Source organism: Echiichthys vipera (genome assembly GCF_963691815.1).
Source record: "Echiichthys vipera genome assembly, chromosome: 8".
NCBI classification, from domain to species: domain Eukaryota; kingdom Metazoa; phylum Chordata; class Actinopteri; order Perciformes; family Trachinidae; genus Echiichthys; species Echiichthys vipera.
In genome coordinates this window covers 17,154,830-17,179,447 of record NC_139833.1, presented here as the reverse complement: position 1 = coordinate 17,179,447, position 24,618 = coordinate 17,154,830, and the positions used below count along the sequence as shown (strand labels likewise).

The following is a 24,618-nucleotide window of genomic DNA, read 5'->3' as shown; positions in this document are numbered from 1 at the left end:
ACTGACTTAATCAGACTTATCCCAGTCGGATGAAGAACAATCGTGATAACTCGGACGTCTTGTCCAAGTCCAGGCCTACACACACACGACACACAAAGAACCCATTTGGGGCAGACTGACGCACACTCTTAAAATAATAACCCATGCAAATAAGAGTACATCACTCCCAATGACTGACACAGTGTGCGAATGGCCTCAGTGCGCGTAACCACGCCGTGCCGGTTTGTAGGAGTGTTAAGGTGAGGGTGTGTTAGTTAGAGGCCCAAGTGTTTTGCTTCACCCGCTACTTCGATGAGCGACAAACGAGAGAAGGGCCTGGTACACAGTGCGCCCATCGGACTATGCCTTCCCCAACTGGGGAGGAAAGCAAAAGGGAGACCGGACAGGCAGGAGCGACGGACAGCGACGACAGGGAGAGAGGGGCAGGAGGCCGTCTCCTGTGCGCTCTGGAGATGGAGATGACGAACCGCAGCCTGCACTGCGACTCCAAAGTGGACTGCGTAAACTGCGAATGCTTAATAAACCGAAACGGCGGGGACTCCGCAGAAGTGTCCGTGCCGCTGTCACTTCCCGGGAAGCGGGCAGCTCAAATGGAGGGAGACGACCTTTACAGACTGCGAGACAGAAAGTTTTTATTGGAGGACAAAAAGCGCCTTTGCGCCTTGGCTTTGGGGACTGCTCTGCTCGGGATCCTGCTCACGATAATCCTCGCCGAGCTATGTCCCTACGTTTATGGAGCGGTAGGTTTTTTACAGACTTAACTACACCGATGTTTTGGCTTAGGATCGATTGCATAACTAAATCAAGGTATTACATTGTTGTTCTTGGTTTTCCTGTCACTCTAGCCTTATAGCGTTCCCCATCGGTTTCCACTGCAGCCGTGTGCCTTCTGCTAATCCATCTCACACATTAAAACTTAAGAAGCACTGTTGCACTCACTGAGGGTTTAACTTGCAGCGTCCATCTGCATCTATCTGAAGTTAGGGCATTTTAACATTACCTTCATTTATTTTGTCTTCTCACCTTAGTGTTTTGAACTCATCATCAAATGACAATATTCAACCGACTCAACATTGCCTTGCTTTCAGCATTACGCAGCTGCTCTGCTGCTGTGTGGCTGCATCTCAACTCTTCTTCAACTCCTTGTGTGGCAGCTTAAATTGCTCAAAATAGTTTTTTTTTTCACTCAGACTATAATACAACTGATCCTGACACGTGAATAGATTTATATTAAAGCATGCTATATTTTGTTTAGTACACATTTCAATAACTAGATTGATCATAACTGGTGCAGAAAACCCATCATTCCACAACTGGCTCTATTTGTTGTCATAACAACTTCCTTGATTAGCAGACAGCCCAAGCCCCCTCAGCAGCAACAGCAGAATCTGCACCTGGGCTTTGAACCCCCCCCTGACCTACTGATTAGTTAGTCCATTTCCAGACACACTATTTGGTAGCACGGCCTCATGACATTAACATGCAGATCTCAGTGGATAACAATGCCAGGCCACACAATCAACAAATTATTAACTCCCCCTGACTTCCGACAGTACAGGCCAGTTCCACATGTGGAAAAAAGTTCTCATGCACACCACAAAAAAACAAAAAAACAAAACATCAGACCACCTCCACGCTGTGAAGTCAGTGATTGATTACAGTACCAAAGAGCCCCCACAATTCTAACTCACATCAGCTACAATTTCTTTGAGCAACCTGTGGAAATATGGCCTGATCTTAATTGTTGAAAGAGTTTAAAAGCAATGGCGTGAAATTAACAGTGCTGGCACAAATATGTTATGACTGATTCCAGGTTACAAATACGAACCAAGAACAGGTGTTGTCTGTCCATTTGCAACAACAAGCATCAGCTTCTGAACCATGGAAATGCTGATGCACTAGAAATGTGTTCTTTGCCGCAGTTAAACATATTATTTTGGAGAGGCTGCACTGCTGAATAACCATAGCTTATGTAACCGTTTCAACATTCGTCTTTAAATTTCATGTGATGTCCAAGTCATGAGTGTGAGCTGTGACATCTTCATCCTGTGTAGACTGACGTGACCTTGGGTCAAACATAGGGGCTGTCTTATTAACAATACAGCATCTTTGCAGTGGCTGGAAACACTTTGATTTTTATTTTTAAAGCAGGATTTTCTGGAGCTGCCTAATTTGTAGGATTATCTAAGTAATGGCAGTCCACAAAGTCATATTTTAAGCTTACCTTTTTACGGTTATGCATGGAAAACAGGACTATTTATGGAAGGTTTTTCCACATTTCACCCCTTCCCCTACAGCAAGATTGCTCACAGTACTTCAGGCTATCTTTCCACATCATTAGTGTATAATTAGAGTGTTTGCATGGCCAGTCTAAAAGTTCTCTGTCTTGAGTTGGGCTGTGTTCGAGTCAGGAGGGTGCACTTTGACCTTTTCTGCAACTCTTTGACGGCCTTTCTAGAACGATTTTACAACTCAAAACAATGCATTGAGGCTAAAAAACCAAGCATGATGTCCGGAACTTAAGTGAAAAACTTTGATGAGCTCTTTTCACTCTGGTACTGTGTGATTATGAAACCGCAGGGACAGAAATATCTGCCATCTGAAGCTGCGAACATTTACTGTTTTTTCCTGGTTTAGCTCTTACATATAACACTGAATAATACTTACTGTATATAATACTGAAAACCACCTGGTCCCTTAGAACTGATACAGAAGTACAATCTACACAGTCAAAACAAACATACAGTACAGACTATCATTGCTGTATATCCTTATATCATCCTAGATATGGTCTTCTTAGCTGTGAAAAACATACTTAATGTCACAATGTTTGTTTTCTATACAAACATGTTGTTATGTTTAAACTGTGAACTGAACTGACTCTGCACATCACTTTCTTCTTTTACATTTTATTCTCTGTTCAGCTACTTCATGCCGGCTTTCTCCTGTTATGGTTTTATTGTTTGTTTTATTGTTTTTTGATTTGCTTTTTAAAAGTAAAAGCTCTGCCAGGGCCCAGGACGGATTAAAGTGCTGATGTATAATGAGCGACGTTCCTTGCGCGTTGACTAAGTATTTTACTTGCCTGTCAGTTTGCTTAATCCTCACCTATACAATGTAAACGTGTTCTGTCTCGACTCAAGTCACTGCAATGATCTAAAAAATGATTCCGCAAACAAAATCTGTTTTTATTCATTTTTTATTGAACAGTTTTAAACAACAGACTTGATGATGATGGATATTGAACATTGGATCATCATAAAGTAATATCTATAACCTCATAGTAACTAGGCACCTAGGCATAAGGTAAAATTGTACTTTTGGTTCAAATAAAAGGTCCTCAGAATAAATATGAAGCAATTTTAAATGTTGTAGCACACATTTTTCTGTCAGCATACTGTAATGTGATCAATGTGGACTGAAACCTGGCTTACATGTAAGGCCCACATGCAAATGGTGGTGTCTAGATGGTAACCAAAGATTTGCGAAGGTCTCGCAAGATGATTAAGGTCAGGAATTAACCTTGAGTGGTTAAGGTTCAGTGGTTAGGGTTAGGCATAGCCTTCAAAATGGTTTAGGTTAGTACAGGTCGTCAGAAAGCGAATATCGCAAGAGTTTTTGTGAGCTTTCACAAATCAATGGTTACCATCTAGACACAATCCATGCAAATAGGCAAAACTCACCGCATTAGCCAGTATGCTGCTTAGTGTGCAAAAAGTGGCAACTCATGCCACGTTTAACCTCTAACCAGCAAAGATAAACACACTGGAAAACAGCCTTGCTACATATGGACCAACTATGGACAAATATAATAAGCCAAAACTAACACAAAAGCTGTTGCCATTGCGAGAACTGATCTGGCCCCTAATGTGTGCGTTATCTGAATTGTTTTGCTGATCATCCACAACAAGAGACATGAAAACCTGTTTACTATTAGGTCAACAACCACTTTCCTCCTCCAATAGCTCACTATAATATTACTGTAGGGCAGCAGTTCCCAATTCCACATGTTTTTTTGGGGGCTGATGAGACACTGCAGCTGGCCAGTAAGAAAGTAAAACCAGCAGTGCCAAGGGTCCCATGGACCAGGATGGAAAAGCTGTTTTACAGGGTGCAGTGGAGTGGTATCCTACTCATCTGTGGTCTTAGAGGGCAAATTATCCACAGGTTTTTGTTCATCTCTGACAGCTAATTAGCCACACCTGTCCTGCACAGCAGCTTGTTAAACATCACTCCCCTGATTTCACTCATCAGCACATATCCAACCAAGAAGTGTTTGACTGGGTCACTCTTACTGCAATAATATCAAATGGCCATATGTATATCATGTGCACAGCAGTAATTATGCAATACCTATAATCACAGGATTAGACACCAGCTAACTTCACAGTGAAATCACTTTGTGCAGTTTCAGGTTGGCATTAACTAAACCTGCCAATATTTTACCTGCTGTGGTGTCTCCCTTTTAACTGTTTAGTATAATATTGTAGAATCTTATTTGTAAGCCTACCTATATTTTACGTTATTACAGGATAGTTGTAGTCCCCCAAATGATCTACAGCAGAAGAGTATACATGAAAGCTGACGAAACCACACCTACTAACAAGCCAAATTTGAAAACTTAAGTCAGATGTATGCAGTATTTATTTATTACATTCCATACAAACCAGACCACCTTTTTTCACTTTATTCAGTTTGTTATTTTTCTTTTTTTTTTTTTTAACTATGCCTTGGGTGGCCTGTCCTGGTGACAGTAGTTCAGTGTCCGTCAAAGCTTTGAGAATACAATCTGTGTTAGAGTTAACCCAGATTAACTTCACTGGGCTTAAAATGATTGTTTCCAACATGAAAACGCTATTAAATTTTTTTTGAAAGCCGGCAAGAAACATGTTATTGAACTCTCTGTTATGGAGTGTGTTGAAATGCTGAGCTTTTGTGGGGTCTTCTAATTAGACCTGGACGAAATACCATGTGGATGCTACGGGAGAAACTGTGGAAAACGGCGTACCTTGCCAATGGACGTCACACCATACCACCTACACGCTGAAGTTTCCTCAAGTTTGAAAGTTTCTAATTATCTTTTTAACTGTAGACCACATTGAACTGCACTTCATGTTGAAAACCTCCATTGACGTTGCATTGAGATGCATGAATAAAGAGTATAGGTACTTTTTAACCTGCTGACATTATGAGACATGGGCCCGCTATCTTTCCTACATAGGAGCAAGACAGACTTTGTGATGACTTTGTGTTGTTACACATCTCTCTGGTTTTGTGTCTCTTTGTGTTTGTTATGTATCACTCTGTGGTTCTTATGTGTCTCTTTGCCATTGACATCTCTTCGTGGTCGGTGCAGGCGAAGGGCAGGCGAAGGGCAGGGGGTTCCTTTGGGCCCCTGGGCCTGTGCCTGTGCCCGGTGGGCCCACCCATGCTAGCTGAGACAGAGGTGGTATGGCTGAAGCCTATGCTTAGTTCTAAAGTTTTCTGTTTCTAGCTGTCATTTCCTTCAAATGAAAAAGTATTTAATTGCAAGCGTTTGTTTATGTAATTAAGTGGCATTTTCCTTTTTTTTGCAGTATATTACAGAATCAGTAATTCCACTTTCATTAGGCTTAAGTACTGTGCATTTCAAATGAGGGTCCTTTTGGAAAGGCAAGAATTACAGAATAGATAACAGTTGTACAATGTCACAGAAAGCATGACCAGCATACCAAAACTCAAGAGTGTTTAATTTACGGACATATACAACTGTGAAAAGCAGCAAATCCTTTAATACGGGTAGCGGAAATGTTTGAATTTTGTTTATTCAGTCATAAACAAGTAACTGATTATCAAAGTTATTGGGGATTTTTGTTGTTGTTTAACTAATCAACAGTGGTGGAATGTACCTAAGTACATTTTCTTAAGTACTTTACCTAAGCACAGTACCTTTTGACGTACTTGTACTTTACTTGCTTATTGCCAATTTATGCTACTTTACTATATATATACTCTATACATCTCAAAGGGAAATGTTGTTGTCTTACTTCACTACATGTATTTAATATCTTCAGTTACTAGATACTTTGTAGATTCAGATTATTTATACAGAATATCAACTATTGGATTGTGATGTATTTGTATGGATTAAACCTCACAGCTATATATGGTAATGCTTTATGTAGGCCCTTATAATAAGCGTTAATGAAGAAACAAGAGCCTTATAAGATGTTTAATAATATCATTATGTGTGAATAAGACTATATAAGTATAGCATCATAACAGCTTTATTGTTAGATCGTAAGACATTTATAATCACTTACAAGAAACACATTGTTATGCATTTATTTGCAGTTACCTATTCACCTCTTAAAAGTTAATAGTGCTTTTAGCAGCTACCAGATCTAAAGTGAGAACAATGCCAGCATAGCCAAACAGACATCAATGCCAAGACTTCCTCTTTCGAACATCAGTCTTTGCTTACACTCCATTCAGCAACTTGATAAACAAGAATTGAGCTTGAGTTGAAAGATGACGCCTCTATAAGTAGACATGCATAACAATTCAGATAAAATATAACAAAAAGCTAAATGGACCAAATGTTTGGCCAACTTACTACATTAACTATGTAATGTACTAATATATGACGCCGCCCCAGGGATAAGCCTTTGTACTGCAAAAGGTCAGTCAGCAGACTGGGCTTTTTCAGGAGGGGGTCATTACCACAGTAGGCAAAATTAACTGTCCAGTTCAGGAGCTATTTCATGAAACCTTGAAAAGGGAACATACATCGCACATGGAAAGAAATCAAATCTGTATGCCTTATCTCCCTTGTCTCCATTTCTTTCCCAGGATTCAAATATTGCGTTTTTCATCAACTGTTCCATCAGCCTGTCTACGGGGTGTCTCCTGATCTTCATCATAGCTTTCCATTATAAGGACATCAGGGTGAGTTTTCCTTTCCTCCTTTATTTCCAACAGTTTGGACGCCCTTAGTGTGATGTGGTGTGTGCTCCAGTGAGGCCTCCCTGTGCGCATTGTTGAATTTAAGGGCTCGCCATATTCTGTGCATCACTTTTTATACCAGTAAATGTTTGTTCCAATTGAACTTGTTTAGAATGATACTTTTTATGGCAATAATAATAATTTTAGAAAGAAGCGCTTGGTCCACTTATGGTAGCCTCAACACTGATTATCTGTGTTGTATTCGCTGTGTGTGTTAAAAAAAACCAACCTGGAGGTAAACCTCAGCCCACACATGCACAATGATGCAGCTGCGCTATTTTTCCAATCCACATGGCTCGCTGCCGTTGTGTGTAACTTCAATATACAGTACATGAATAGATGTGGTTGAAATTAAACAGAGTAAACATTTTTTCATTTGCCCTTGCGCACATTCACAGCATGCATGCTAAATAGAGAGTGGTACAAACAACAAGTGCAGAAAGGTTTTGGCCCGGCTGCTGGATTTATACTCTCACGTAAAGTGTTTTCAGTTTCAGTTTCAGCTTTTGCAACTGAAACAAGCTTGGCCATGCAAGTGTGGAGAGGAGATAAGGAAGGTTAGGCTAAGGGTGGGGAATAACACACAGACAGTGCGTTAACACTGTATAACTAGTTATAGTCAAACTAAGTCACTTTCTTGAACAACATACACAGTAAAGTTAGATATTGTGGGGATAAATACTCTCAATTCCTCACTATTTCTGTTGGATATCATATTTTTGGAGGCATAAAACACATTTTTCTTATTACAGACCTTTACAAACAGGAATAACTGTCCAGAATAGTGTATTTTCATTTAAAAAGAAACTTTGTTGGTTTTAGCTTGAGATGGAAACATACACGCAACAAATATGCGTATCCTAATGTGACCCAGTGAAAACATTGGATTGGATGTTGAAACAAATAAATTGAAAAGTGTTGAGTTTTTACTGAACTGCTGTCCGGAGAGAGTTATGAAATATGTTTACTCCGAGGTAAACAGTGTTATTATAAAGATACAGTAGCACATCAGCAGATGCTTTGTAATGTCGTCAACTACTATCTAAGGAAAATAAGAGGTGAAGTCGGAGCCAGTGAGTGAGTGTTAGTTTCAAAGAGAGAGAAAAAAATGATTTCCACACATTAACCCTAAGACTTGAATTTATTTTCACGAGTTTCCATCAGCAATTTTCTTCTCTCACTCTCTGTCTTTATTGTCCTCCTTTTTCTTTCAGCTATTTGTCATTGACCACAACCAGGTGGACTGGCGTATTGCCATGACCAGCCACAGGGTTTTTGTGATCATTCTGGAGCTGTTGGTCTGCGTCATCCATCCTGTTGGCACATACTGGAAGGGGGCCCCCAATGCAAACTCTTCTTCCTCAGCTCCGCTCTGTGTTTTCCACCAGAATCCAACCATTATGAACATGGAGCTGTTGTTATCAGTGCTGATGTTCCTCCGCTTGTACTTGGTGCACAGAGCCATCCTGCTGCACAGCAAAGTGCTGCTGAGCGCCTCCTACAGGAGCATTGGCTCGCTCAACAATATTAACTTCACCTTCCGCTTTGTTCTCAAGATACTGATGAACAAATACCCGGCACGCACTCTGCTGGTCTTCATCCTCTTCTTCTGGCTCATTGCATCCTGGATGCTTACTCTGTGTGAGAGGTAGGGGAGATAACTTTTTATATGTGTAAAGTTACAAGTCAAACTACTTAAAAAAAACTGAGTATGATATGAGTTCTATTTGCATACTAAGCATTATAATATGTACATAATATCTTCCCAAATTACAGACACATGCGTCAACCTTGGAGGATTTGTATAATGAGGAACATGTTCCTTCAATTCCTCAATTTTTTAAATTGGGGGTAGGCAGTTTATTGTTTTTGTTGGGATAAAAATCCATAATAACGTTCATCATATCGTAATTCTGAGTGTTCTAATTGTTCTGAGTGAAAACTAGATTTATGCACCTCCTCTTAGCTGCTTTCAGACTTTATAAATCTAGCCCCTGATGCCTATTGGCTGAGGACAGAGAGAGGATAAAGAGAGCTGCAAGAAGAGATCTACTTCAAATTCTGGCATTGACTGTCTTTTTGCCTGCAACTTTAAGTAAATGAAACACCACTCTTATTTCTTTACGCTAACTATGAAGCTACAACCAGCGATGGTTAGCTTAGCATAAAGACTGAAAACAAGCATAGCTAGCAACAAACAGCTAGTGAGGCTCTGTCCAAAGTTAAGAGATGGCAAGTTGAAGGTTTCTGTTTCCTGGCTAGGAGCAGTCACAGAGTCATTAGAGGTGTTTTTTCTTTTACCTTTGGACAGATTCAGGCTAGCTATTTCCCTTCCAGTCTTTTGGGGCATTCCATTGACCTCGGAAATCGGAACTGGGACGCCACACTCGAGCTGACCAGGTTCCAGTTATGAAGCTGGAAAACCATTATTTTTGGCCAGGCTAGCCATTGTTAACAATACCTACTGATAACAATGCATTATGCTGTATTTTGTGGTTACAAACACTGTAGCAGCATGTCAACAAATGAAAGATGGACAGTACTGTGTGTATGATTATTTAATGAGACATAAGCTTTAGCTTTAACTACTGTTGATACGTGGGATTTTGAGGTCAGGGCTCCAAGAGATCTCTGAATGGGACTCAGAAATTCCGACTTCAGAGTTCAACTGGAGCATTTGTGCTAGGCTGAGCAAACCATCTGTATACTGTCTATTGTAGTTTCATATAGTTGGGTTTGTATTTGTATTTATGAAGCGCCTTTCTCAGTACTCAAGGTGCTTTACAGAGTCCAGGTTCCATTCATCCACACAGACATACATGGTGGTAGTAAACTACGATAGTAGTCACAGCTGCCCTGGGGCAGACTGACGAAAGCGTGGCTGTGATTCAGTGCCTACGACCCCTACGACCCCTACGACCCCTACAACCCCTAGGACCACCTCCTCAAACATACGGCAGTCATACACATTCACACGAGGCAAGGACACAACGACCATGACACTAGTGGGGCAGGGCAGGGATCGAACTGCCAACTCCCTACACAATTTTTCCAACACACAGCATGGATATATTCTTCGTCCAGAACTGTTCGCAAAACGACAAGATAAAGTAAATTTGTGCGAAAATCTCGACTTAAACTTTCACCATCCTGCAACAGTAATTATCCTTTGCCATATCAGAGAAAAAGCTTTGCCTGATTGTTGCTAGTTTACAAGAGAGCTGTTCCTGCTCAGCAAATATTGACTGGACTAAAGACGTAGAAAAAGTAACAGTAAGAGAATGCCTCTTGTTTGCTTTCCATAATAGTCCCTATGGCCATTAGTTTTAACACTAACATTCTCTACGTCCTGTATGAAAGTGCAAGATTGAGAAAATATGTGACTGCCGAAGGCACATTTTAGGAGGACCTAAGGCGAGCAAACTAAGTTTTTTCTTTTCTTTTAATGTAAGACTGTGTCAGGATTTCAGTTATTAGTGACTTTTATGCCAAATAGAGCTTTTTCAAATATGGGTATCTGAAAGAGTAGATGCTGAAAAGAATGCTTATGAATGGTGTTTTCTAGAGTTACAGTAAACAGTTATTCACAAAGTGACCGTACCTGCTTTAGCCTAATGATTAATGTTTCATGATTTCTCTCTCTCTCTCTCTCTCTCTCTCTCTCTCTCTCACTCTCTCTCACTCTTTCTCACACACACACACACGCACACACACGCGAACACACACACACACAAACACACACACACACACACACACACACACACACACACACACACACACACACACACACACACACTTCGGATCTTCCCCAAAACCTCCACTCTCCATCACACATGCACATTAAAAAAAACCTTAATGTTTGTTATTTTAACATTCCTCCTCAAACCTTGATGGTCAATTTGACTTTCCTACTCAGAATTGGAGTCCAATAACTCGTTTGATAATCATCAAATTCTATGTTGTTACCCTGACAAATTGCTCTTTAACATGAGCCAACTAAACGTCTGTTTGACTGTTTGAACAGTGTGAGGTCATTTGTTCATTTGAACCCTAATGGGAGGTTTCGCCTTCAGTTTCACATGTCTCAATCTTGTATGTTTTGATTTGTCAAAAGTAAGAAAAGACCTGATGATTGATAGCTGATAAGACCACCAAACCTTTTAACACTGAACTGTTACACATCCAGCAGACAGATAAACCCTCACCCACTGTATGAACTCTTTCCGTGGTTTCTGCCAAGTGTACATTGGATTTGTGCTTCATAATGCTTTACAAGTTTACACTGGTACCCACATCCTGGGTCGAGACTCTGAGTGGAGTATTCAAACAAACAGAGAAAGGAGAGGGAAAAGAAAAAAAAGGGGGCTTGAAGGGCAGAGATATAAAAGCTGAGTCAAACAGGAAGGGAACGGATCAGGTGTGCTTAAATACTTGGAAATGGAAATGAGATGTGTTCAAGGCGTGATGTCTCCTTGTGCCTAGTTAGTAAACGCTAAATGGATCGTTGGGGACTTAGTCAAGTAGTACACTTCCAATGACTTTATTCCAATGCATTGCTAGAGTTAACTAAGGTGTCTTTAAGTGAATGTACAGTAGGTCGGCTAAACAACGAGTTTGAAATTTGTCTATAGGTGAGCATGAAACATACGAATGGCTATAACAGGAACAAAATCTGTCCACAGTCAGACAGACATATAAACGCCAAAATAATGAAAAACACACACACACACACACACACACACACACACACACACACACACACACACACACACACACACACACACACACACACACACACACACACACACACACACACACACACACACACATTTCACAATGATTCACAATGTGAAAAACAATATCAGCATTGCTGTCGCAGTTGGGAATAACTGTCACAACCGGTTTCTCTGCAATACATACTGAATTACAGTCATTTCAAACCTCAAAGAAAATTATTAGGAAAAATATTTCAGACTAAAATGTAATGTCACTGGCATCCGATTAAAACAGGTTATGTTTTAGTAAAACATGGTTATTTATACAGAGATTGATAGGTAGATTTACCATGGCTTATGTAAAATGTAATTATGGCGTTTATGTTAAGAATGTGGCCAGCCAATCATTTCAGTGCATCAGAATACATTTAATGGGATTTGTTATGCACTGTCTCACTGCTGCTTTCCCCCTCCTGCAGACAGATCCAAGCAGCGACAGGCAGCATGGACACGGCCATGTGGCTCATAGCCATCACCTTCCTCACAGTGGGCTATGGGGATGTGTCGCCCAACACCAGCTGTGGCAAGGCAGTGTGTCTCTTTACTGGAGTCATGGTAACTAGGCTGGGTTGCTTCTTAAGAAAAGCTATTGATTAATAAACTAAAGATTTCATGCTTTATTGAGATTCATTATGAGACACAAGGGTTTTAAAGATTATTTTCTGCAAGTGCTAAAGAAATCACATGCAACTGTCTGCATAATGAAGTTTATAGAACACTTGCTTAGGCAATTCATTTCAAGTGCTTGCTTTGGCTTCCTTGGCCTCTTATCATTTGATATCTTTGCCAAGACATCAGTAGTGGTTTTAACACAAAATACATTTAAAGCTGAGTTCGATAAACACAAAGAAAATCTTATCTCTGTTTCACTTATGTGTGTTCCTAACCAAACCACCTACTATTTCCCTGCATGGACGAACGTGATAAGGCACAAAAACAAGATGTTCTGTTGCATTCATGCAGCGCAGTGCATTTTCATTTCATTTTGTTTTTTTGTGTTGTTACTGAACAGGTTAATTTCTCCCTTAGTTTGACTTTTATTTAGCCTCTGCTATATTCTGCTCCTTTTCCTCGTCTTGCGTTCTATTCATTTCTTTGAGTCTCTCCGATTGGCTCTATTCTGTTCCAATTTGTTCCATTTCATTACATTTTGCTCCATTCCCACCCAAAATATTGTGTCAAAATATTTGTTCTACTTTATCACCTTTTGTTCCGTTCCATATTGTTCTGCTCTGTTCTTTTCCACATCGTCCTCTCTGGTTTGTATTATTCCCCTCAGTTTCTGTTCTGTTCCATTGAAGCAAATCTTCCCCCATTTTCATATTCAGTTTTTCCCATTTCATATCAGGTCACTTCAGTTTGGTTCACCTCTCTCCTGTGCCTTTTGCGTTCTATCCCAGCCTATTCTGCACCAGTTGTCTTGGATACATATTGCCTTTTTTGCCCAGCTGCACACCCTAGTGGTGCTGACAGACCCGAATGCCTTTATTCCCCTGTGTGTGTGATCTAGATCACAACTGTTCATAAATGGCTTGTGCTTCTGCAGGACCTTGGTGGTACCAGGCGCTCACATGAAAAGACTGAGGGGGGGAAACTGTCAGCATACAGTGGGCTGTGCAGGCCACATAAAACATCTGCATGGAGTGTGATGTCATTGTTTTACTGCGCTCGCTGACTTTTCTTTTTTGTCATATAATGAAACAACACAATGACAATACAATGAAGATTTTGCATAATTGTTAATACAAAATAATAAAATAAATAAATTGAATCCCAGAGAGAAAGTATAAATTAAAATGAAAAAATAGCAAAAAGTATTTTTTTTTCTCAGTTACAGCAAGATAATATTGTGGTTTTACTTTGTGGTCATGCAAAGGACTGGCAAGGTGAATGCTGAAGAAAAGGTGGAAGGGAGGGTAAGAGATTGTGATGGAGGGTTAAAGGAATGGGGAAATGATACTTGAGATAAAACAAAGAGTTACAGTCAAGTAAGATAAACAATAAGTCACTGGGAGCAAGGAGTGGCTGTGTGTTTGGATAGGCAACGGTTTGCTGCCTCACCTCTGCTGCATTAAATTCTGGTACAACCAGATAAGAGAGTGTTCTGGAAGTGGGCATGAGTCCAGCCCGACACCTCTGTGACAGAGTGGAAAGCAAGCTTTCCCCTCTCTCTCTTTCTCCATCTCCCTTGTTTTTATACGCTTCCATCCTTATAAGGGAAAACTTTCCACCGTGTCCATTTTTAGGTGGTTTATTGCCTTTGGCACCACTACAACAGTAGGGTGTGCCAACCTGTGCCCGTGATTTGGAAAAAAAAAAATGTTCCTACTCCCATCAGGGCAGATTTGAGAGCCAGTCACTGGGGCTCTCACACCTGTAATGTGGCTGAACGCCTCTATGGTCAGCACTTCTGCTAGACTCCAGCCATAACTCAATTTGCAGCTGCGTTCAGGGGTTGACAACACTATTTGCATCCCATCAATGTGTGTGGATGGATCCAAGGAATGAGTTTGTACCTCCCAGGTTTCACAGACGATGTAATTATAGATATTTTGTGGCCGTGAGAGTGAAGGATAAATCTATCTTTTAAAACTGTGCTTTCTTAAGCTCATGCTTGATCTTGCTCTCTCCTTCTTTCTCTCTCTTTCTAACACAAGCTGAAAACAGGAATACAGGTAAAGATTTTTGTCATTATCCGTGGTGGACATAAAATCAGCGCAGTGACTTGTCTGTGTGACGTATCTATCTGTGAGACTAGATTTGATTTGCTCAGAATCCTCCTCATCATTCTGTACTTCCCTTTCCAGCAATAGCACACAGCTATTTTCAGAGAAAACCAGCACTATAGCAGTGCCACAGAAGCCTGTGTTTAACCATTGAACCCTCTGTGTAAATATAACTTTGATTTATTGGATGAAACCATATGAGGTATGAAGATCAACATTTCTGATGTAGTGCTTTCCCTTGAGGGACATGGTGGAGCAAAACATACAAGGATTTGACTGTTGAGGATTTAGACGAATTCAGGCTTAAAGTCAGACTGTAAATGATTCTTACATGATTATTGAGAAACTATTGAGAACACAGGCAGATGGTAGATATATCTGTAACCATGCCAACCCGTGTGTGTGTGTGTGTGTGTGTGTTTGTGTGTGTGTGTGTGTGTGTGTGTGTGTATGTGTGGGTTTTAGGGTGTAGCCTGCACTGCCTTGCTGGTGGCAGTCGTTACCAAGATGCTGGCGTTGAACAAAGGAGAGAAACATGTGCACTTCTTCATGCTCGACATCCAGATCTCTAAAAGGGTAAGAGTAAATAAGTGAAGTTATTTAGCAGAAGTATATTGTAATATCATAGTTTACATTATGAAAACACTGTAAAACACGGCAACTCGCCGATTTGTGATGTATCCTTTGCAACAGTTTCTTCATCAAAAATATGGCTTTTCGATTTACACGCATGGATTTCTCACTTGTGATTTTGCCATTTCTTATCTTTACATCAGTCCGACAGGCTTTGTCTGACAAGAGTTATTTCAAAGATGATACTAGTAATTTTTTGAGCATGTTTTGGCCCATTCAGTATAAATCATATATACTTTTTCAAAGCATACTGTAATGTTTAGGATTTCTGAATGGACCTTCCCTTTAATAATTTCTGTATGAAAATCATCTTGAAACTTGTTCAAGTTAGGTAATCCATCACATTGAACATCACGTCTGTGTTTATTATTGTCAGAGTCACTGGAACATTGTGTGGTAATGCAGCTGTGGTAGTGCAGAATGAAAGAAAAAGTATGTTCTGCAGTGCCAGACAACAATTACATAATTCAATAACAAAAGGGCTTGGCAGTTATGTTATTTATATTGAATGTGCCAAAACATGTAAAATTCTGGTTGAGTTCCCAAATTGTAAAAAGCAAGATGTCCATGTTTTTATTATTATTATAAAGCAGGTCGAGGTGCTATTTAAATACTGCGAAAGAAGTTCAATACACAGGGAAATGCAAACATCTCGTATACAGAAACTGTGCCTTTTAATGAGCCGTCAGGGCTTCTGTACGTTTGTGATGCCACAACTATACTATCTCAATCAGGAAGACTTAATGATTCTGGTTTAGATGGGATAAATAAGAATTTATTAAGTAGATAGAGGGAGAGTCTTTGGTGATTAGACTCCATCAAGACATCGTGAAAAATGGGGTAGTGAAGCCACGGGTAGAGCAGGATACCCCCCGATAGAGTCTAGACACTGGCGGTGGTGAGGAGGAGATGACTGAGACTGGAGAAGAAGTCCTGATGATGGAGATGCTGCAGGGACTTGGAGGTGAACGGGGTGGAGGTGGGTGTTTGCTGGCCTGACAACCTGGTATGACAGCTGACAGCAGAGAGCGACCATATTTAAACTTTTGACAGCTATGGCCTGATTGGCTGAGTACATCAAGGAGATGAGTGATAAGTTAGAAAGAAGGGGTAAACCGCCCTCAATAAGCTGACAGATTAATGTGCCTAGAAGAAAAGTGACAGCGCGAGAGAGAAATGTGAGATAGAATGACAGGGTACAGTCATCCTGTCTGAACTTACGCAAAGCTATATTTCCATCAAGAAGACTTAGTGATTCCGATTTAGATGTGATAATAAAAATTTATTAAGAATGCATGACAAAGTAGATAGAGTTAGAGGCTTTTGGCGATTAGACTCCATCGAGACATTGTGTAACCATGGATTCTGAATGAGAAATAGATAGTTGACATGTGAAGCAGACATGTGGACAGAGGTTTACAAATGCAAGGGTGCCTGCATGCCTAAGTAAGGGGAAACTGTAATGATGTATCTCAGTAACAGATAGATGCAACGGATAGCAGCAGACTGAAAGCGGAATTAATAAATGCTAACCAGTTGCATATCAATGATAAGGCAGAAAGCAGAAAACCCGTTATGCATGCAAGTAAAAGGTGCTGATGAGAAGCCATCTGTAAGCATGTTAATGAATGGTGCTGAAAAAATGCCGATGTAGGGCACTGATAAATGCCAGCTGTTAGGCATGTAAATGAAAGCTGCTGATATGCAAAGCCGGTAACTCCATGTAACTTAAAAGTGCTCGAAAATGCAAAACAGTATTGCATGTAACTTAAAAGTGCTCGAAAATGCAAAACAGTATTGCATGTAACTTAAAAGTGCTCGAAAATGCAAAACCGTATTGCATGTAACTTAAAAGTGCTCGAAAATGCAAAACCGTGTTGCATGCAACTTAAAAGTTGAAAAGAATTTGTGTGATATCTTACGCCGCGGCGTAAGTCGACAGTGAGACAGCGACGGTCTAAAGGTGGACCGCAATGGTTGCTTTTGGTGTGGGTTAGGTTGGTTTAGGCGCCAAAATTACCATTACGTGACCAGTTTTTAGCCTACAAAATGCGACGGTTTGGTTTAGGCATCAAAGGTTTAGCTATGTCCGGGACATGAGCTACGCATTGGGGGAAGGCCTTTCAGGGTCCACCCCAACCTGCCACCTTAAGCGGGGATTCGCTGTCTTATGCTACGTCCCTTGCTTTTGATACGTGGAATACCCACGCATCACAGTGCATTGCTTTCTTCTGTGACAATAACGTGAACACACAAATGACTGCGCAGTACTTGACAATGTTATATATGAACAACCTGACTATATAAAGGTGTAAAGTGCTGCTACCTACAGTGCCATTACATTCATTGCAGCGATGGTGCAGATGTGGAAGACGCGGAAACACTGACCAATCACAGCAGACTGAGCTTTTACAGGAGGGGGTTTAAAGAGACATTTGTAAAATGGAGCGTTTCAGTCAGAGGGTGACTACAGCTATATTCAGACAGACCGTATGAGAAAAATAATAAAAAATAATACATTTTTGAACATTAACGTATGCTCACATTTTCTAGTAAAAAACAAAGTATGAACCTGAAAATGAAAATATTGTACCAAATAGAAAACCACCATGGAGTAAAATTTAACCATTTTCCTTACATACAATTGTTAACACATAAACAGCTCAATATATGTCAGATGATTACCTCTTGACCTAAAAAAACCATCTTCCGTGTTGTGACAAAATAAACTGTAATGACATCACAGGCTCTCAGCTTTGAAAAAGACATACATATCTAAATTGTTCAAAAATTACAGGTGTGGCAAAAGTATGATTTTTATTTTTGCAGATTCTCCGCGGGGGAGCTGAAAATAGTGGCTCTTGTATTTATCTACTAAATAAATCAACTTCCCTATATAAACATTTAGTAAACAGTGAACTGCCCTCAATTGCATCGGAGGTTACTGCAGTGTAGCAAAACAATTAAGCATGACAAAGCGGATGGAGCAGTCAGGATGGAAGCGTCACTACTTTCCGTGTCGCATGCATGTTTTGGTTTTTGAGTCTTACTAAAACTTTTTTTTTCTTTAAATAGGAGACACCAGAGGACAGGATAGTGTGGGAAAAGAGGAGGGAGATGCCCTTTATAGTATTTTCAAGGCGTCAAACAGAGGAAATCATCTGATCTCTGTCAGGAAAGAAACTTGTGTCAGTTCAGGACGGTGCAGCGATGGGCAGGAAACTGTTGAGCCTGTGTGTGTGTGTGTGTGTGTGTGTGTGTGTGTGTGTGTTTGGTAGTGGCTTACTGAGGACTTTGTAGGCCTGGAGGGGATTCAAGTGTTTGCTTATTGATGGGAAGATGAAGGTGTCTGATAAATAAACACTTGTGGAAAGCCAAAAAAGTGTCTTAGGACTATAATACATAAACATGTAATGATTGCTAGTTTTTAGAGTCATAATTTCAGTTTTATGCTTTTCGTGCACTGCTACAGCTTCTCACTAAACTGCAAAGCTGTGTCTGACTGCGGTAGATTCACTGCTTTGGAGGATATAACCATTTCCTTTCTCCCGGAGGCTGCATCCTGTCACTTGCCGCATCTTTATGTATTGCTTGTGGTTGTTTCGGTCTATGTGTGTTTGTGCGTGTGCATGCATCCTTCTGAGCTATCTGGTGCAGTCCAGATTTACACTGATGGGAACAAGGGAAGACATCTGGATGCAGACACTGACAGCCTCTATTAATAACCCTCACAACAGGGCCAGAGTGACATCATCACAGGGAACTTACAGTGATTTGTACAGGAAGACAAACAGACGTGAATAGAATCAAAGAGAAAGGTGCAAAAAGGTGAAACCAGAATTATTTTGAACCTCACTCATAGACCCTGCAGCCTGTTCTTCAAAATGATTGTATATAAGCATCCTCTTCATAGTTCTGTCATAGAGCAAAATAGCTCAACAGGAAAGACTATCTTGATTAAACAACTGCCTTGGTTGAGTCGGACTTTAACTTCCTGTACTAAAATGATTGATATGAAACCAGAAGCATGATAAGCACTGTGCGTCTTTATCAGTCGAGCTGGCCAGTTTGATGGTCTTACCAACGTGCCTGTGCTCCTGCAACCTCCATGGTTTGTTTGTTTGGTCGTTTTTTTATGTTCCTGTCTCTACACCAGATCCGCCACGCTGCTGCTAATGTGCTAAGGGAATGCTGGCTTCTGCACCGCACCAACCTGACAAAGGGAAACCGCGGTGAACACCGAAGACACCAGAGATGCCTTCTGGAAGCCATCAGAGTGTGAGTTACTGTATCGCAAAATGATAGCTTCAGGCAGGATGTCTGCGTCTGTGCGTGTCTGGTCGAGGGATGTACGTGGGTGGTGGGTTGTGTGCCTTACATGTGTATTTTACGAGAAACTAACTCAGTGTCAACATGCTAATACAGATTACTAATTAGATTTGTTGGCCTCTTTTATGTGGGCAGGGCATGTGGTGAACAAGGCTCCACCCTTTTTTTTACACAGAAGGGTTTTTGCTCGGGGTGGAGATGTGTTAACATTAGTTTTATTTTTTTAGTTTGTTTAAAATCTGCAGAACATCTGCGGAGCTGCTGGGCGGCTCCAGGTTGTGTGTGGGCTTGCAAATTACTGATTAAATGACCTGTAGTTACAGTATGCTATAATTTGACAGTAATACACAGCATGCTGTACATCTTCTTAAACACTCATCAAGAGAAACAACGTAGGAACAAGTATTATGAGGAGCCATCTTTATTCAAATCTGTATGTTTCCATTTAAAGGTCCCACATTATAAAAAGTGAGATTTCCATATATTTTTTATTATAAAGCCAGTAAAGTTCTATATAAATACTGTGAAAGTATCAAAATGTTCAATAATAATTCAATACAGGTATAAACGTTTAGAGAAAAATTATATTTTTGAACATTAAAGCTACATACTTTAATGTTCTAGTAGAAACCCAACATACCTGAACCTAAATGAGCATAATATGGGACCTATATATTGTGTCCTCTTGTTATTGAGCCCAAGGTTCCAAGAACAAGTGTACTGCACAAGACAGGAAGCCCAGAAGTGTGAGTGTATGCCTCATTATCCTGACAACAGGATTGTGTGTGTGAGTGAGTGTTTGCCTGGGCGGATGGGGTTGAACTTCCAGCTTTACAACAGGCAGAGCCACTATAAATAAATACACTGTGGAAAGTACGAGAGGCAACTCCACTCTTTGGGATTGAGAACATCAGGGTAATATCGTCAGAGACTGGCTGCTTGATTGCAATATTGGTTTCCTTAATTCTATTTTGGTGGTTTCATCCATGTCCTAATGGTTCAAGACTATATTTAAACATTTTCCCTAGAAATTACCACTGTTTTATAGCTAACAAAGCATGCCTCCTGCAGGTTGAGTCCTGGAATACTCCATTGTCAGCATATTCCTCCACAAATCTGTATTGTACCAGGATTGTTCTATTTGTCCAAAAATAGGACGCTCCATCCATAGAACTCCCAGGCACATCTAACTCTCTACACATAAGGCGGTAGTAGCTCAGTCCATAGGTGACTGGGCTGGGAACCAGAGGGTTGCTGGTTCGAGGTCCTGTGTGGACCATGAATGGAGTGTGGACTGGTGGCTGGAGAGGTGCCAGTTCATCTCAGGGGCACTGCCGAGGTGCTGTTGAGCAAGGCACCGAACCCCCAACTGCTCGGGGCGCCGGTCACTGGCACCCCCCTCGCTCTAACACCTCTCCATTGGTTGCATGTATATAGGTCCTGTGTGTGTATTTCGGGCCTGTGTGTGTGTAAAATGAAAAATAATAGAGTGAAAATTGAATTTCCCCATTCGCGGGACTAATAAAGGAATTCTTCTTCTTATAGTTATATCATATTGGCTTTAAAACAAAAATCAAACACATTGTCTTACACTAGAACACGACTTTCCCTTTCTGTGTCAGTGGAACATTTGGAATGATGCCATTTTAATGCTAATACTGTGATCCAGCAAACCTTTTTGTTTTTCTGCACAGATTTCGACGTTTACGCCTCAAACAAAAGAAACTGCGAGATTACGTCAGTGAGATGGTGGACCTCCCTAAGGTAAATGACAGCAGTCACTGGAATATTTCATTGTTAAGACTATTGTCAAAAAAGATGAAAAAGATCCCCGTAAAAACAGTCACTTACAAAGACCATTACACAGCATTTACCAGCCTGTGTTGTTTTCACCTTGTGAGTAAAATGTGGTCCTGGAGACACCTACTGTGTTGGGAACTAACAAAGAGTATCTTTCTAGGTATTTATATATCTGTCTGTGGTCAAATTTTGTCACTGCAATATCATCATAGCCGTGCAAGACAGTCACGAAACGTTACAGGTGTGTAGTTGAGATCAGAATGAAGGCTGAGTTTGGAAATGGGTGTGATCTGAGGAAGGGGCCTGGAAGTAGGGGGGTTGAAAGTTTTCCAATTTACACTCCTGGCCAAATTTGGCATTTGGGTGGCGTGATCCCATAGAAATCCCATTTTACAATTTCATTCAACCTTTATTTAAGAGAGCCCCGTTGTGATTTATGATCTCCTTTTCTTTCTCAAGGGAGACTTCCAAGTTTCTAGGTGTTTGGATACATCAAATGCTTATTAATGAAGTGTGTCATTTTTATCAGGAGAAAAATTTCGTATGTAAAGTAAACCCAAGATATAAAGACACTAACCAGTCAGAGGCACAAATCTGTAATGGGTGCACTTTAAAATGTGTCTTCCTGATGGAAAAAAAACCTATTATATTCTATTTTTTTTCCCAGACTGCAAGTGCAGCCCCTTGGTAAGATGTCAACTGTAAATCACGCTATGGCCACTTTGCAATCAGCTGGTTACAGTCTGCCAGCCATGCAGTAAACAGAACATGCCGCTCTCTCTGCTGACTGAATGCAGCTGAGCACAGCCACAGTTAGCATAGAGGGCTAAAAAAGTAACCAGATTTGTTGCTGTTGGCTTCTCTTTTGAAACCAAGTTGCCAGAGGGGCTGCCAAATGTTGTGACACCATTTCTAAGTTGGCAACACTGTGAGGGTCTCAAGTCTGTCCAGTGAGTCAGTAAGAGACAACTCCCTAAAGCTTCACTATAATTTAGAAATATTAGATTCATGGCTATCTTCACCTCAGTGTTTCCCCCTTGTAAATACAAAAACCCTTTGCATTTGCATTATGTGGCTGATTTTAACAGATGCAGATGATCATGTGCGACCTCAGTGCCAATTGGAATAACTCCTATCGGGAGCTAGAGCAGCGTATCCTTTCCATGGAGCAGAAGCTGGATGAGCTGAGCCGCTGCTTCCAACAAACATCTGAGCTGCTGTCTCAGGTCCTACGTCACCGCAACCCAGAGATCAGGTAAACAATACTTAGAGCACCGATCTGCTGTCAACACAGGGCAGGATGTGGTATTTACTGTATGATGAATTGTGCCTGCTGAGGAAAATACTGCAAGTCATTTTTTTGTTGATTTGTTTCTTTGCAGGTGACTGGTTACACACAATTATTAAGGAGACAGATAGTGTTTGTCGGTGTTTTTATCCACGGTATCCATGAAAGTGAGACGGTAAATCATCTCCACCCAGAGCTGCTCCAGACTCTTAACATGCTGAACCACTTGGAGGACTGGCATACCTACTAAAGATCTCATCTTCTGGCCCTGAGCTGAGTGCACTGAACAGTGACTCATAGCTGTAAAATTATGCAGATAAAAAATAAGACTTCCATTGACTGTGGGAGAATCACACAGCAGAGAACCGCTGTGTTTTCACTAGATATAGATTTGTGACAAAAATGGTGAGCCAAGAACTGAATTAATCTCAAGCAAGGACTGTGGAGAGCCTTTCAATGGCCTCAGAGCCAGCTCTCCTTAGTGCTATTTGCAAAGTTTTATTGATGGACTCATCGCTGCCTTATTCCTGTGGAATAAGAAATATTTTTACATGTTAATTTTATTTGAAGTTTCTTGCAATATTTTAGTTTTAGCCTAATCAGTTTTATTAAGACCTCTGGAAAGTATTTTTTCATTAGCAGTTTAATGGTTAAAAGGTTGATTGTATTATATTCACTATGCCCTTTTGCAAACAATCTCTAATAGAGCTGCAAAGATTAATCGTTATATACTATTAAATTAACCGCCAACTATAAACTATTTTGATAATTGATTAATTGAAGAAAAAAGTTAAAAAATCCTCTGATTCTAGCTTCTTAAATAAGAATATTTTCTGTTTTTTGGACAAAACAAGGCATTTGAGGATGTCATCTTGGGCTTTGGGAAACACTGGTGGACATTTTATGGTTTCATCACCATTTTATAGACGAACAACTAATCAAGAAACAGGAAATGAATTAAGAAAATAATCAACTGATTGACAGTAAAATAACCATTAATTGCAGCCCTCAGATCTCATAATTTCTCATTGTTCTGCTTTCCTCTAAACCACCAAGTTGTGAATGAAATAAAGTGTTTTGACGCACAAACAAGTGAAGAAACTAAACGTCACTTCAAGTATCGCGCAAAGAAACCTTTATTTCAAAATTAAAGTGTATGAGCTTTGAAGAGATATCAACTGAAACTCATAGATTTATGTATTTGCTCAAAGTTGAAACCAGCTGATGCAGGAAAAGCATGCCATGGTTTAAACTTACTCTGAGAACAATGGAACTAGAGTTTCAGTGGTCTTTTTGCAACTCAACAGCTCCACCTAGTGGAAAGTAATTAAATGAAACTATATAAAATTGAGCACAGTGGACATTCAAATCATGAAGATTATATAACAACTACAAAAGGTCATATGCTATTTCCAACCTGAATACCAAGCACTCTACAATGTCTCACAGGAGCAAAGCATTTGTATCAGCTATAATGAAAACAAATCTGAAACACAAGAGGACTCAGAAACCCCCACACAAACCTCACTGTCAAGAATGCACTTTTTGAGAAAAATTACTAAAACTGGATTGACTCTCTCTGGAGGATAAACTGGAGTTTTGTGTTGTTTAACTTAATCAAAAACTGAGAAGAATATTCCTTGTGGGTAAATTTTGTCCTCTGGTGTGTCGTCAAAAGAACTTTTGAGGAACTTGTTTACTATGTATCATTTGCACATTTGGGAAATATGTTAATCGTCCAGGACTTGCTTATAAATAAAAGCCATTAAGAATGAATGTGTATGTAATTTTTGCTTTGAATTTTTCTGACAAAAATTAAACAACATCGTAACAATCAAATGTGAAAGATCCCTTTTGATTTCAAGCAATTCTTACCTTTCTTGCATGCCTCACTGCGATCCCCTCCAAAGTCCCACCCTCTGATGCTCCCTCCTCCCCCGACACATGCACTGAGGGAAATACTGCTTTCCAGTGCAATGGGAAGTCTGAAGTTTCGGACCTCCAACTAGGCAAAGTGCACTGGAATGCCTGTCAAAGTGGAATCTCCTACCCCAAATTTGTTAGTAGGAGGTTCCACTTTGAC

General features: G+C 40.3%; 1 protein-coding gene across 1 annotated transcript; it reads left to right on the top strand.

Annotated features, from left to right (window-relative positions):
• Positions 1 to 207: 207 nt before the first annotated feature.
• Positions 208 to 24,413, top strand: kcnn4 (potassium intermediate/small conductance calcium-activated channel, subfamily N, member 4). Its single transcript, XM_083918372.1, has 9 exons — positions 208 to 740; positions 6,832 to 6,927; positions 8,199 to 8,632; positions 12,179 to 12,314; positions 14,951 to 15,061; positions 19,275 to 19,396; positions 21,142 to 21,211; positions 22,336 to 22,502; positions 22,630 to 24,413. Exons 1-9 carry the CDS (start codon positions 342 to 344, stop codon positions 22,631 to 22,633), a joined length of 1,539 nt encoding a protein of 512 aa, XP_083774498.1. The 5' UTR covers positions 208 to 341; the 3' UTR covers positions 22,634 to 24,413.
• The last annotated feature ends 205 nt before the right edge of the window (positions 24,414 to 24,618 follow it).